The sequence below is a fragment of the Mustela nivalis genome, assembly GCF_964662115.1.
Source record: "Mustela nivalis genome assembly, chromosome: 16".
Lineage (NCBI taxonomy): Eukaryota > Metazoa > Chordata > Mammalia > Carnivora > Mustelidae > Mustela > Mustela nivalis.
Genome location: NC_139035.1, coordinates 18,891,674 through 18,905,894, shown reverse-complemented (window position 1 = coordinate 18,905,894; position 14,221 = coordinate 18,891,674). Strand labels below are relative to the sequence as shown.

At 50.8% G+C, this 14,221-nt stretch overlaps 1 protein-coding gene across 2 annotated transcripts in view; it reads left to right on the top strand.

The window, feature by feature from the left end:
- The window catches only part of NMNAT2 (nicotinamide nucleotide adenylyltransferase 2), a 153,336-nt gene that overhangs the window by 126,207 nt on the left and 12,908 nt on the right, over window positions 1-14,221 (top strand). For both annotated transcript variants that reach the window (XM_082702938.1, XM_082702939.1), the window contains exons 5-8: window positions 100-226; window positions 1,653-1,733; window positions 2,905-2,949; window positions 7,192-7,268. In XM_082702938.1, coding sequence (XP_082559064.1) covers window positions 100-226; window positions 1,653-1,733; window positions 2,905-2,949; window positions 7,192-7,268 — 330 coding nt within the window. The remainder of the gene's footprint in view (window positions 1-99; window positions 227-1,652; window positions 1,734-2,904; window positions 2,950-7,191; window positions 7,269-14,221) is intronic.

Sequence of the window (14,221 nt, the reverse complement as noted above, 5' to 3'; positions counted from 1 at the left end):
CGGGATGGGTGAACAGATGAGCGGTTGACGATAACTAAGAATGCTCTTCATAAGTTACTTGGCTAATACCACTGACCTTGCACTTCTCCCTTCCCCCAGCGGGTGACTGGCTGTATCCTCTCCAACGTCAACACACCTTCCATGACGCCAGTGATCGGACAGCCCCAAAATGAGACCCCCCAGCCCATTTACCAGAACAGCAACGCGTCCAGCAAACCCACTGCAGGTAGGGGGACCCTGGTGGGAGCTGCGGCTCTCAGACCTCAGAATCACCTGGACGCTGGTTAGAATCCAGACTGCTGGGCCCTCCCCCAGAATGTGACTCAGTAGGTCTGGGAGGGGGAGGAAAATTTGCACTTTTAACAAGGTGACACTGATGCTCTAGTCCTTAAAATAGAGCATCAAAGAGAAGCAGTCACAGTGAGAGAGAGACAGGGTTGATGGTGTGCATTTTTCTAATATTTATAATTATAAATTTATAATTAAAAATCATATTTACAAATTCTATTTATAATTGTCTTCCTGGGAATTAAAAATATGGAAGGCAGCATTTTTCTCTGCCTCTTCCAAGGGAGTTGACAGTCTTGCCCAAGGTCACACAGTGAAGAGGTAGCAGGACTAGGAGTCAAACATTCAGAATCCCAAACTCTCAGCTGCCTCTTCAGTGGCAGAAAGCGAGGGCTCCAACATTTACCCAACACCGAGTCCTGGATGCCCATACAATGCCCAGTGCTTTACATGGATTCGCATTTTATGCCGTAATTCTGTGATATAGATATTATGTTCCCATTTACAAGGAGAAAACTGAAATTCAGAGAGGGCAAGTGATTATCCTAAGGTCACACAGCTCAAAAGTGGAAGAGTCAGAGGTCATGTTCAGGACTATTCAATTCCAAGGTCCATATTTTTTCCAACATTTTTTTACCAACCCATTGCAAGAGGCGGATCCTGTTCATACTCTTCAAACCTAGAGACCATAAGCTATTAGATTATTAGTCTGTTCGAAACAGGGTGGTTCACAAGGAGCCAGAATTTCATAGTTTTCATATAGCTACATGTGGGGGCTCAGAAAGATTTTCTGGGTTAGAGCTCAGAGAGGACATCAAAAACCAGATCCCTCTCAGCCCAAGTAGGTGTCTGATTATGATCAAATCCATGTTCATGGGAAGGAATGAAGGGTAAGGCTCATATTTAAAAAGGAGCAAATAGCCCATATGTCTTTTAAACACGTAATATGAGCCAACTTATGGTGTGCAAACAAACCTGTGTAATGCCTATTTTTTTAAGTGGAGGAAAAGAAATAGTACACCCATGTGTTAGTGGTGGTTGTCTCCTGGGGTGGGATTACAGGTGCTTTTTATTTTCCTTTTTATATATTTTCCTCTTCTACATTTTCCGGTTTTTGACAGTATAATAAACACAAGCAGAAAACAGATTCCAGTCTGTGGCTCACGATGCTTGCGCCTTGGACTGTGAACGGGAAGGAATGTTTGCTGTCACATTTCTCTTCTTTCTCTCTACCCTCCTGCCTCCCACTACCCAACCCCTGCCCGCTCCAGGGCAACCCTATTGTTTAAGTGGCCCACATGCCCGGCTGTAAGTGGTGAGTGGTTCTCTCCCTCTGTCCCTGTCTGTCTTGCTCTCTCTCATAGCCAAGATCTTGGGGAAGGTGGGAGAAAGTCTAAGCCGGATCTGCTGTGTCCGCCCACCAGTGGAGCGCTTCACCTTTGTGGGTAAGGAAGCAACGACCTTCTTTGCCTGTCCCGACCTTCTTTGCCGGTCCCGTCTCTTCCTTGTCCCCTCCCTTCATTCCTTCCGCAATCACCTCCCAGCACCTGCTGTGGGATGACAGTTGAAAGAGCAAGGTGGAGAGAAAACAAAGTAAACAGGAAAGTCCCCAGGCTTGCAGGGCAAGAGTCCCGAGGGTGTGACCCACCTAGCCTGCGGCTGCCTAGACCTTAGACCACAGTATTGCTGTGCTGATTCCCCACCCCCACCCCTCCCACCCCGCCCCCACACACAGAATGAGGTCACATGCCTAAGAGTTTTCAGGGGCCCAGAATCCTTCCTCAGGTCCTCCCAGCTCTGGCAGTGTATGCACCCCTCCGATAGGCTACCAACACCCATGCTCCTTCCTTAATTCCCTGTTTCTGGCTGTTCCCTCGAGGACTCTATGGATGAGAATGTCCTCCCAGTTCAAATCTGCAGAACTGCTGAAGGTCTAGACCTCATTCCTTTGATGCTTTGGGGCTGACTTCTGCCACTTCTGAGATTTCCAGTTTTCCAAAAGGAACTAAGAGGGGTAGCAGAGGAAGAAAGGAGACAGGGGACCAAGGTGGCAGGTCTGTGGTTTTGTGCACACCGTGAACCCCCGTGTCGGCACTGCTGAGGAGCACTCGAGAGCACGGTCCCAGCCTCTGTCTCTCTCGTCCTTCACGGGCTCTTGCTGTACCTGCCATCTCAATGCGCTCCGCGATGCTAGCAGCCCCCTGGGGGTTGAGAGCTGAGAGCCGTTTCTCTGTGTTTAGAGGACGTTGCTTTTGTGGACTACCTCCCACAAATACAGACAGAAACAGAAGGTGCTTAGCAGGAGCGTGTGTGTGTGTGTGTGTGTTCATGTGTGTTCATCATCAGCTTCCCAGCGAAGCTGTGCGATTCTTTAAAGGCCCAGAAATGTGTGAATTCCCACCGTGCAGCACGAGGGGCTACGTCCTTTGCACTGTAGGCCGGATTTCTCTCCATCACTACTCAGATGCCCTCTGTGCAGGGAGGCAATGACCCCCCCATCCCGTGCGTTCCCACCCCCCTGCTCACACACTCCTGAGGAGGCCCCTGGCCGACAGTGTGCACGGGTCGCAGTCAGTCCGTCCCCTCACGCTTCTCCGTTCCCTCTCTCCTCCCTAGATGAGAATGCCAATCTGGGCACGGTGATGCGGTACGAAGAGATCGGTAAGTGGCCGGAAAAGCGGGGACATGCGGGGGCAGAGTTGGGCGGGGGGAGAGGCTTGGAGACCCTGTGTTGTGCTCGCAACAGTACTGGCTCCCAGAACACCGGCTCCAGACTAGAGCAGATTCTCCGATATCTCCACCAGGCCAGTTCCTGGGAGGTAGGACTGGCCGGCTTGGCAGTGCTCCCGTTAGAGCCTCGTCTTTTTCATCCCAGACACGTGGAAGTTAAGCTTCTGCCGCAGCCCAAGACCTTTCTTTGGCCCAAGACACTGTGTGAGGCCGAGAAGCTTCCCCGTCTTCCTTATCTTCTTCCTTACTTCTGGGCTGGAGGGCAAGGAGGAGAGGAAGCCGAAAGCCACCTCCACAACCTCCCTGCAGCCGGCAGCCGGCAGCCGTGGGGTGGGCGGAGGCTAAGGCATCCCGGGACTGTGGGAGGAGGTGGACGGACAGTGGCTCCACCCACCAGTTGTGGGATGGGAAGGAGCTGACCCACCTGTGGAAATGAGCTCAGTCCTGTGGAACCCTGGGGAGCAAACCAGAAAACTGAGGTTCCAGGGTGGGTGAGAGACGGGAGTGTGTGAAGCTGAGGAAGGGACAGATGGCTCAGAGAGGACCTGGAGTTGGCGCGGTACCAGGTGACAAGGAGGGTCAGTGACAACTGGCATGCTTGGAACGCTAGTGTGGGGGGCAGCCTGGTGTCCGGTGGACCCGCCCAGTCTGCCGTCCCAGCTGCGAAGGTGCCATCCCCAGGGCTGGGGGTGGGTGCTGTGGTCCTGGAGCATAGGACGATGCCGGGAGCCCCAGGGCCTCTGCCAGGAGGCCCGGCACATGTGACATCGATTCAAGGAGCCTCCCTGGGTCCCGGCTTCTGATCTGAGGAGCAGTGGTGTACCCGAGTTGACTCCTACTGGTTTGTCAGAACCCTGTCTAAGATTTTCAGGAAGTAAGCAAACTGGTTGTCAAATGTAGCCAATACTAAAAATTAAGTCATTTTAAACAACAATTAAATTCACTGTATTAACGACAAAGATCCTGAGTACTCAAAACTCGCTTCTGAGTTCCTTTCCTGTATTTTTTTTTAACTTTTTTTTTTTAAAGATTTTATTTATTTATTTGACAGAGAGAAATCACAAGTAGTCGGAGAGGCAGGCAGAGAGAGAGAGAGGAGGGTCCCCGCTGAGCAGAGAGCCCGATGCAGGGCTCGATCCCAGGACCCTGAGATCATGACCTGAGCCAAAGGCAGCGGCTTAACCCGCTGAGCCACCCAGGCGCCCCCCTTTCCTGTATTTTAATGTCCTTTATTTCCCCACCCTTCACTGTCTGGAAGCCACAGAAAGCAGCAGCGTGGCTTCCTGGTTGCTCCCCCAAAACAGGGCAGAAGTATTTGGGTCCAGGTTCCCCAATTCCCAAGCACCCCAAGGGGGAGGAGAAGCAAGCCTTGAACTCCCACTTCCAGCAATTCTGCACCTGGCCAGGAATTGCATTTGCAATTGTATTCAATGAGTGTTTCTCTTGTTCCTTGTTCCCGAAAGCATTCACCAAGCATTCACCCTGGCAAGCTCCTTTACCTTCCTGGCTCACTGGGCCAGTGCGGGAGGCCGTACCTGCGGGAGCGCCCCGCCCACAGGGAGGCCGAGCTAATGAGTGTTTGCACAATTTGCAGCAAGTTCCTTATCTCACTAGCCTGACCCCATCTTACTCTTCTTTCCAAGAAAGGGAAGCTGGGCGGCCACAGCTGTCAGGATCCATTCCGGGCCTGGTGTGGTCCTGGTGGTGTGGCCTCAGAGGGCAGTGGGAACTGGAAATGGCCCCGGGGGTCCTGGACTTCACAGAGCCTGGCTTCCTGGGAGGGGTGCGTGGTGGGACAGTGTGGATTCTACCTCCTGGCCCTGGATCCTCGGAAGAGGGTGAACCTGGGTGGGAGGTGGAGCGCAGAGGAGGTGAAAGGAAGCTGCCTTGCTTCCCGACTGTATGCTAGGAGGCCCTCTGGCTCATTAGTCCCCTTTTTGAAATCCCCTTGCACCTTGCAAGAAGGAAAACGCCTTGTTCTAGCTCAGCTAGCGCCTATGGCTCCATTTCCATGTTCTTAAACCAAGCCACTCTTGGGGGCTGCCAGCGAGCAAAGGCTCTGGGAACTGGAAATGCTTGCCTTAGTCTCCGGCAACAAACCAGGAGAGATCGCTGCTGCCCTCCAGCGGCCATGCATGGGATCCCAGGCTCTGCCGGGGCCTCTGGGCTGTGACAAATGCCTCAGTTCTGGTCCTGTAAGAAAAGGCGGACACCCCACTTTTTAACTTTCTGTGCTTTGGCTTAAAAAAAAAAAAAACAAAACCCTGTATTCAAGGGAGTTCCTTACTCAGGAATAGAAAAGAGTTATTTTCATGGCTATCGAGCAGGCTTTCTCAACTGTGGGCTATTGACATTTGGAAATAAACAATTCTGTGTCTTGGAGGCTGCCACGTGTCTCGTAGGACATTCCCCAGCATTTTTGTCCTCTGAGCACAGATACCAGGAGCACATGCCCTCCCCCTGGTCTTAGCACCCAGAGATGTCTCCAGGCACTGTCTAATTCAGGGTCTGCCGACACAGAGAAATCCAAGGGCCAGCACAGCCTCTGGACGGTGGCACCTGACCGAAATTTTAGGCAATCTGAGTTACAGTACAGAGTTACAGGCAATCTCTTTCCACAGAACGAGGACACTTGGAGCCCTGGGTGGTTCCAGGTGGGAGGTGGGGAGCCGTAGAATCCCAGGAGGGAGCCCAGTGTGGCTCCTCTCAGCCATAGGGAGACTGGTTTCTCCCCAGAGATGCAGAGTTGGGACAGAAGTCCCATGGCGTAACTTGAAAGGAGGGAGACACCACTTCCCCCAGAGCCCCCCAGACTGCAAACAGAAAGGCCATGATGGCCCCAGCAGAGCCATCCCAGATGGCCTAGAAGGCTCTTAGACCACTCTCCTGCATGGCCTCTGCGGGCAACTTGTCTGTTGTTCACGTACTCGGTACGTCCTGAGCACCTACTGTGTGCAGGTCATTCTGCCAGGCCAGGGGCTAGAAAGATAAATTAAGGTCCCTGCCCCTGAGCAGATGTTTGGGCTACAGAATGGCATGGGGGCAGGGGGGAGAGGCTGCAGGAATATTTAGGAGCAAAGGACCCAGGGCTCCACGGGGGCTCCCTGAGGACGGGCTACGGGTGGGACAGATACTGACACTGTCGTCAGCCCAGTGGCCTGCCTTTTCTGAACCATCTGAAGAGTTCCACAGCAGGGACAAGGTCACCGTCTGAATCCTGGTCAGGTTCCCCAAGTGAACTGTGGCGTCTCAGGTAGGCCGACCTAACGGCCGCATCTCAGCCTCGGTGCAGGGTGGCAGTGGTCTCTGGAAGTGGTCTCGGGGCAGGGCCATCCCTCCCATTTTGGAAAAGATGCCCACAGCCACAGCCTCTCTCTGGAGGGCCCAGGATGCCTGGGAACCAGACGCTCCACACCTGGCAGGTGTCCCTCCCCCTGTGGTTTGGAGAATCCCAGGACACCCCCCCCCCCCCCCACTGCTCCGGTTTAGTAAGTCAGTCAGTCCTTTTTGAAGGGGCTTCTCTGGGGTGATGCAGAGTGGGCTTCGGGAGGGAAGGAAAACAAAGGACAAGCAGGACATGCACCTGGGAGGGGAGCGGGGTGGGCTCAACTCCGCTTCTCAGGCTCCTTGCTGAGGACAGTGGCCTGGTAAAGAAAGGACATCCAGTGAACTCAGTGACTGCATGGAGACACTCTGTGTCCCCCCAGACCCTTCATCATGTCCGCATTTGTGATAAAGGACAAAGCGTGGATAATGCACGGCAACAGAGGAGCCGAGCTCTGTTAGCACCTGACCTTGATATGGAACAGGAGAGAGAGCCCCACAGACCTTAGACAAGCCACATGGCCATCTCCATCTCTCTCGGGACGAGCAGCCCTCCCGGCTTAGCAGGGAATGACCTCTGTCCCAGGAAACCCTCAGTACCAGGAAAACCAAGACCCGCCCAGCCCTGCATGAGAAACTCCTCCCACAGGGGCATAAGAGTGGTCTGTAGATGACCCAGCCAGGCAAAGTTGTCTACACTGCACACACCACGGTGCAGGGGAGCCTGGTGGAGCTGGGTCCTGGAGGCCCAGGAATGGGAGGCTTCTGTATTTATCAGGGGAGAGGCTGAGAGTTGAATGTTTTCCAGGCCTCCACTCACCCCTGTGCCAACTCTGTCCCCCTCCCCAGAGCTGCGGATCTTGCTGCTGTGTGGCAGTGACCTGCTGGAATCCTTCTGCATCCCCGGGCTCTGGAACGAGGCGGATGTGAGTAACAAGGCTCCTACAGCACTGCACACAGGTGCCTGGGAAAGATGGGGAGGGGGCACCTGGGTTCGGCCTCTGCTCTCCCCTCCCCCCACAACCTCCCCTCCCCAACCCAAGGGGCCCATCTCCTATGAGCTCCCGTCCGTTCCCCTTGACTATGGAAGAAATTCTCACGGATCCCAAGCTTTGGCTCTGACTGCAGTTTTATACTCAGTTCCCCCTTGGGCTTGCTCCTGGAAAGCCCCTGGGGAAGAAAGCAATCTGAGTCAGAGGATACCTTCTCCGAGTAGTACCTGGAATGATTGTGTGTGGCAGAGGCAGAGACAGTGGGTAGGGGAGGGATTAAGAAAAAACCCAGCGGCCTTTTGAGATTGTGGTTTGTTTTCCTTTGATTCCTTTTGAAGAGGTAGTAAATACCACCCTAGAATTCCCTCAACAAGAAAAAAGGGTCAGTAGGGGAGGCATTTGTGGCAGAAGGTCAGTACAATTCGTCCAGCAATTGACTGGGGATGGAAACAGGAAGTTAAACTTACACCACTTAGAAGCTCAGTGGACATCTTTTATTGCCAGATCTGGTGGTGATGGTCTTAAACCCGCTCATTCACAAGTTCCTCACCCTTGGTCTGTAAGTTCATTCTTGCTCTTTCATTAATTCAGTCATTGCACTCATTCATTCCAGCCTGCGCCATTGCTAGTTCCCAATTCCATAGCCCCCCACTTTTAAAAAAGATTTTTATTTATTTGAGCAAAAGAGTGAGCAAGAGAGAGGCAGAGAAAGAAGCAGACCCCCTGCTGAGCTGAGCGGGGGGGGGCAGATGTGGGGCTCTGTCTCAGGCCCTGGGATCATGACACGCGCCAAAGGCAGACGCTTAACCAACTGAGCCACCGAGGCCCCCCACCCACCGCCCCAGTTCCACAGTCCTATGCAAGTTGGGTTCTCAAGAAAGTAATTCCAAACCTAGTACTTTTTTTTTTATTAACTTGCTGTGAGACCCCAAACAAATCACTCAATGGTCTGGGCCTCAGTTTATTTCCAGTTTATTGAGATATAATTGATATGTAACACGGTATTCGTTTAAGGTGTACATTGCAATAATTTGACATCTGTATATATTGCAAAATATTATCACAAGTTTAGTTAACATCCCGTAGTACAACTTGGTTGTGCTTTAAAAAATCTATAGTATGTTATCTATCACATTCTGACATTTACAAAAATAGGCAATACAGTCCCCCAAGTGTCAGGCGGCAGGACATGTACATAGGACATTTTTTCAGGTACATGTATGTACGTTTCTGGAGAGAGAGAGAGAGAACCTTCAGGATCAGATTCCAGATTCCAGCTCTATTCGAACACAGCTCATGACAAAAACTATTTTGAGCCTCAGTTTATCCCATCTCTAAAATGGGTGTAATAATAGTGCCTACCTCATAGGATGTGGGGGAAATTAAATGAGATGGTGTATATGAAGTGCCCAGCCTAGTACCCGACACACAGTTATATACAACAAACGTTCATAAGCGAATTTACCTAAACAGACTCACAGACATACACAGAGATATTCTAGGTGAAGGTTAGTGCTCACACGCTGTGGGAGGACCAGGAGGGGAGGGAGAGTTCCCCAGAGGTGAATTATACTGTGTAGGCCTTTGACCTCTACCCCTGGACCTTTTCTTGCAGGTGAAATTCTAAACCTCCTTTCAGTTCTGGATGAATTGGCTTAATTAACCTTTACTTTCCTCTCTCCTTCACATGGTGCTGTGAATGTAAACAGTAAGACGGCCAATGTTGTGTTCCAGAGCTCTTTCAAGAATCTAGGCAAATCGGGGATGGGGGCCACTGGGGGCGGGGAGGGGACACATCCCACTCACAGGCCCAGACAGTCCAGGAAGGATGAAGTCAGCTCCTGGGGCGGCAGCCTGGAGGGCCACTCACAGGAGCAGGGAATCCCTAGGGCCCCCTCTCAGGGGCCCACCCAGGCTCTCTGGAGCCTGAAACTTAGAGCATTTGGGGCCCTGGAAGCACGGCCAGTCCCTCTCTGTTCCTCCCGGTTAGATTGCCGACCTCAGGTCCTCCGACTTCTCGCCAAAATGGCCGCTCTTGCTGTTGTCAGATCTGACCTTTGAAGACCAAGAAGAGGAGCCCCAGGTCTCTCCTCTTCCTGTTGGGCTCTGGTGTTGAAACAACAGCACAGGTTAAGACAAAAAATTAGAGCAACCAATAGCTGTTGATTTACTGGGACTGTGACAGTGAAGGGAGAGCAAGACCTCATAAGTGCTCCCCCTTGGTTGGTTACTCTGAAGACCCAGAGCGCCCCGCCTGGCTCCTCAGGGAGCACGCCAAGGGGGGCCGGACTCTCCTGTCAGGGGGTAAGAATTCCAGTTCCCAGCACAGGCAGCAGGGGTTTGGGTAGAGCAGAGGCTCAAAGCTCACTCCAAAAGGCTCTCCGAAGTCTAGGTAGGGCTCTGCTGCCCCATCCCCACTCAGTCAGTTGCTCTGGCCCCTGATTTAACCCACAGCGAATCTGTGGGTCCTTAGAATCATGGCCCCTGAGGTAGAGGTGGGGGGGAATCAAGGATTTCTTTCCTTACATAACGAGTGTGAATCTCAACCCACAGAAGAGGTGTGCTAGAAATATCACCTGTGATTTATTTAAATCAAATTAAAATTCAAGTCCAAATCTATTCCACAGGGCTGACGGGAAGTGAGTCTCAATTATCGTATTACCGACTAGCAGAACCTGGAAGGCTTCTGTGGGCCCTGAACGTGAACATCAGTTCACTGGGGTCCCCACGGACGCCGTCTCTGTCTGGACATTCGTGGTCACTTGGAGGTGGTGGGGTGTTGCTGGGCCCCTGGCCAAGTCTGGAAGCCCAGCGCTGGGCCCCACCCACCCATGATCACCAGGACTCGTCTTCTTCTGAGGTTTTAACCCCTAGGGTGCTGCCGGGGTGGAAGGAGAGGCGTGGTTTTCACCGATCTCTAGCTTCCTCCTAGTGTGGAAGTTGTGTGTGTGTGGAGGGGGATAAGGTGGGGGGAGGGAGGCAGAGAACACAGAACCTCTTCTTTCTTTTCCAAAGGTGTCTTTCCTATTTTCTCTCATCGTAAACATCTAGTGAAATCTCTTCAGTGAGTTTAAAGCCACTGACTGCATCATTTTCTGCCCTGAAAATTAGAGAGCGGGGTCTGGTGAAGGGTCCGGTTCTCTGCTAGAAATAGGTTTGGGCTGAGCAGAGGGGGATGTAGTGAGCACAGGACTAGTTAGTGACTCGGCAGATGATTCCACCGTGCTTGTTGGGGGATGGGTGGATCTCGGGGTCTGGAAAAGGAAGGTTGGACTTTAAAGACTAGGTACAGGGTGAGTCCTGCTTATCCTACCAGAAAATTCTACCATCTGGAGTTTGCCTGGCAAGGTTCCATTTTAGGGTTTTCAGTTCCTGACCATGAGATTACCAGGGGTGAGGTATATGAGACCTATTTCTATCCCAGATTTCTTCATTACCTGATGGCCCACGGGATAATTGCTGGCCACAGTCCTCTGTTTAGTGACCATGAGCCCAAACCCCCGCACTGCCTGTGACTGGGGACAGGAGGTGGGGAGAAGAGCAAAGCTCCTTGGGAAGGCCACATGCCCTGGACCCGCACCCCAGCCTCCCATGTTCTTCAGAATCCGGAGGATTCTGACGGAAGGAGAAAAGCCGCACTAGTTCCGATAGGTATGGAGAGAAACAGGAGTCTCTCCACCCTTTTGTAGACAAAGCTCAAAGTGGGCCGGGAAGCAGCTGAGTTGGTCTGTCCCCCAGCGGGCTTTCTCCAACGGGTCACAAATTCCCCAGAGTCCATCTAGGTCTTGCAGTCGGGACTCCTGAATCAGTGCTCTCCATCCGGAAGTCTCACACCACAGCCAAAGGAACAACCCCACCTCCTAACTCATCCCTTGGGCATTTCCTATTAGGCACAAAGATCCATTAGCCCACGATGAATTCTGACCTCCTCTGACCAATGACACACCCTTCCCCTTACATTCCAGGGGGAGAAAATTCCATACATATTCATCAAGATTCTCTCCAGGGGATACAAAAGAGCTGCTTGTGTGGCCAAGCAGTTGGTTTTTTCATTCTTGATTCCTGAGAGCAGTCAAGACCCAGGCTCCTGGGCTAGCTTTGGAGATCAGCAACTGGGGTTGGGGGCGAGGGGCCAGCCTTTACCATCTCTGGGTTTTTATTAGAGTTCGTCTCCCCTAGGGGACCTGATCTTTGCTGTGCGGCATCCTGGCGCCGGCACCGAAGCACGTATCCAAGCGTGGAGCAGGCTCTGTGGGAACTCAAGGCCAGAAGAGAAAGGGTTGGCCATGGACACACATTGCTGAAGCCGGAAGCTGTTACACTCACTCCCCTCCCACAGATAAAATCAGTGGTCTAGGGCTATTACGCTGTCAGCTAGCTTTATCCATCATATTATAATGGAAGGCAGTCTTGCAAATTAATTCTGATTCCAGCATTCCTTCCTTCAGTCAATCTTTCAGCTAATACTTTCTGAGTTTTTGAGCCCAGGATGAATATAAGCACGTTGTTTGTCCTTAAGGCACTTGCAATCTAAAAATATCTCTTTTTTTATATTAGTTTTTTATAGTGCATAAAATAAAATTGTGGAAGGTTTAGAAGAGTTCCCGAAACTAATAAGCGCTCAAAAATGTTGCCTTTATTCATCTATTGGTTTTAAAATAATCGTTGAATACCTACCAAGTGCCAGACATTGTTCTAGGGCTGACTGAGCAGGGAGAACAAAATAGACAAAGCTTCCCACTGTGTGCACTTTGCTTTCTAGTGGAGGAGAGAGATAGTAAAGACTTGGACGTTGTTCGTGGATTAGCTCAATGAACCCCTAGCACACTCCTGGGAAAGTGGAGGTGGCACCAGTCTTCAGATCTCATCCATAAAAGACAGAAGAATGAGAAATTTATATATTTCATAGCAGGTTGCAAGAGGGGAGCTCTTGAGCTGGGCTTTGAGTAATGGGCAGGGTTGGGGTAAGTGGATGGAAAGATGGGCTTTTTGGTTCCAGAAAAGACTTTGAAAGATGGAATAGTGGGAGTAAGAGGTTCTGCGGAGATGGTTCTGGCTGGTGGAAATAGATAGTTTATCTTGGTCTTTATTTGAGAACCTTTTGACTTTTCAGCAAACAGGCAAAGTCATCCAGTTTAATGATTAAATGTATTAGCTGCTTTCAAATGGTATTTGCATTTCAAATGAGCAAGGGGCAATAATTAACCCAAAGGAATGAAAATCTAAAGGCAGAACTGGAGGCACCAGAGATGGGTGGGTAAGGAAATGGTGTTTTCTTTTTCTTTCTTTTTGTACTTCTTGAAACCCAGCATTCCACAAGCTGGCTCTAATTGGCTGTACCCTACATCTTTCCAGCCAACCAGCCAGGGGCTAACTGCTTCCTACATCTACCAGCTATGGGAAAACCACCAAAGAAAATAAACAAAGGAAGAGCCTGGGGCACTAGCCACTCCAGAAGAAATCCCAGGGCTCCAGGGCTCATAGAGCAAAGACAAACATTTGGTCTTTCAGGCTCAGATGGTTTTTATCAGACAGTCCAGCCCCAGCCAGGAAGCCCAGTGGACACTTCCACCCCAGGGGATTAGGCCCCCACACTGATATCAATGTCGAATTTACGGGCTCTAGGGAAGGAGGCTTAGCTCCTATCATGGAAGATTCTGGTTCTCGTGTGAAAGATACTGTTGGTTTGGTTTTCAAGCTTTTGTCTGAGTCTGGAATCTCTTGCCTTCTCACAACCCCCAAACTGGAAATGGGAATGGGGGTAATTTCCTCTGGGAAACCCCTTTGAAGGATCATTTATTTGCAATTACAAGAGCTATTCTGGAAATGTCTTCCCGCTTTCTCAATGCTGGTCATACTAACCTCTTGCCTTGCTTTCCCTCCAGAGAGGGACAGAGGCCAGAACAAGGGTGGGGGATTTTTTTTCTGAAATGGGTGGGGCATATTTCAGAAGCCCCTAACCCACTGTGTGGCTCCGGCTGGACACCTTTCCTCGCTCGTTTTGCAACCCAGCTGGACATAGACAAAATTATATCCTCCAGGGGGCGATGTGGAGTAATGAACAGAGGAAGCCCACGATAAACCTGGAGGAAAAAAGAAAATACTTTCAAACCAAAAAAGTTTCAAGTCACTAAAATGTGAATCTGAAGAAACAGATCTCGAAGGGGCTTGATGTGGCAGTAAGAGCCTTTGAAGCAGACCAGAGTGGGTTCAAATCACTAACTAGCTAGTCTGTCTCACTGAGTCTTGATGTCCCCATCTGTGAAGGGAGGACCGAGGCCCATTATCTCAGAAGACCACTGTCCTAAGGGTTAAGTGTAATAATCAGGAAAGCTCCCAGTACTGTGCTTGGCACATAACAGATGGCTTAATACCTGTTTGTTTCCCTCCTTACTGATAGTCCCTTGTCCATTCCCGAACATCCTCATCTAGAGAAGAGAGCATGGTCCGGGGGACATGGTCCGGATCCTGAATCCTGATTTCAGAATGATCTTACAGAAGATCTCACCACTTAGGCTCACCTGGGTAAATCAGTGTATATTGGATCCGGCTGTCAATGGAAGTCAGACCTTCTGTTTAAAACACTCTGATGACTTCCGTTCGCAACTGGAATGAACCCCGTCTTCCAACTGGTCCTCGTCTATTTTTCCTCCTTCTCTGTGCTTCAGTCCTACCTATTCTGTTCTGTTCTGTTCTGTTTTTTAATAGTTTTTCCTACTCAGGGCCTTCGTACTAGCTCTGCCCTAACTAGGAGTGCTCTTACCCCAGATATCCCTGTGTCTGGCCCCTTCTTGTCATTTTGGTTTCAACTTGAAGGTCATTGTGTTTTGTATTCAATATTGTACTTAATTCCAGCACAGCATTCTTTTTTTCCTTTTAAGATTTTA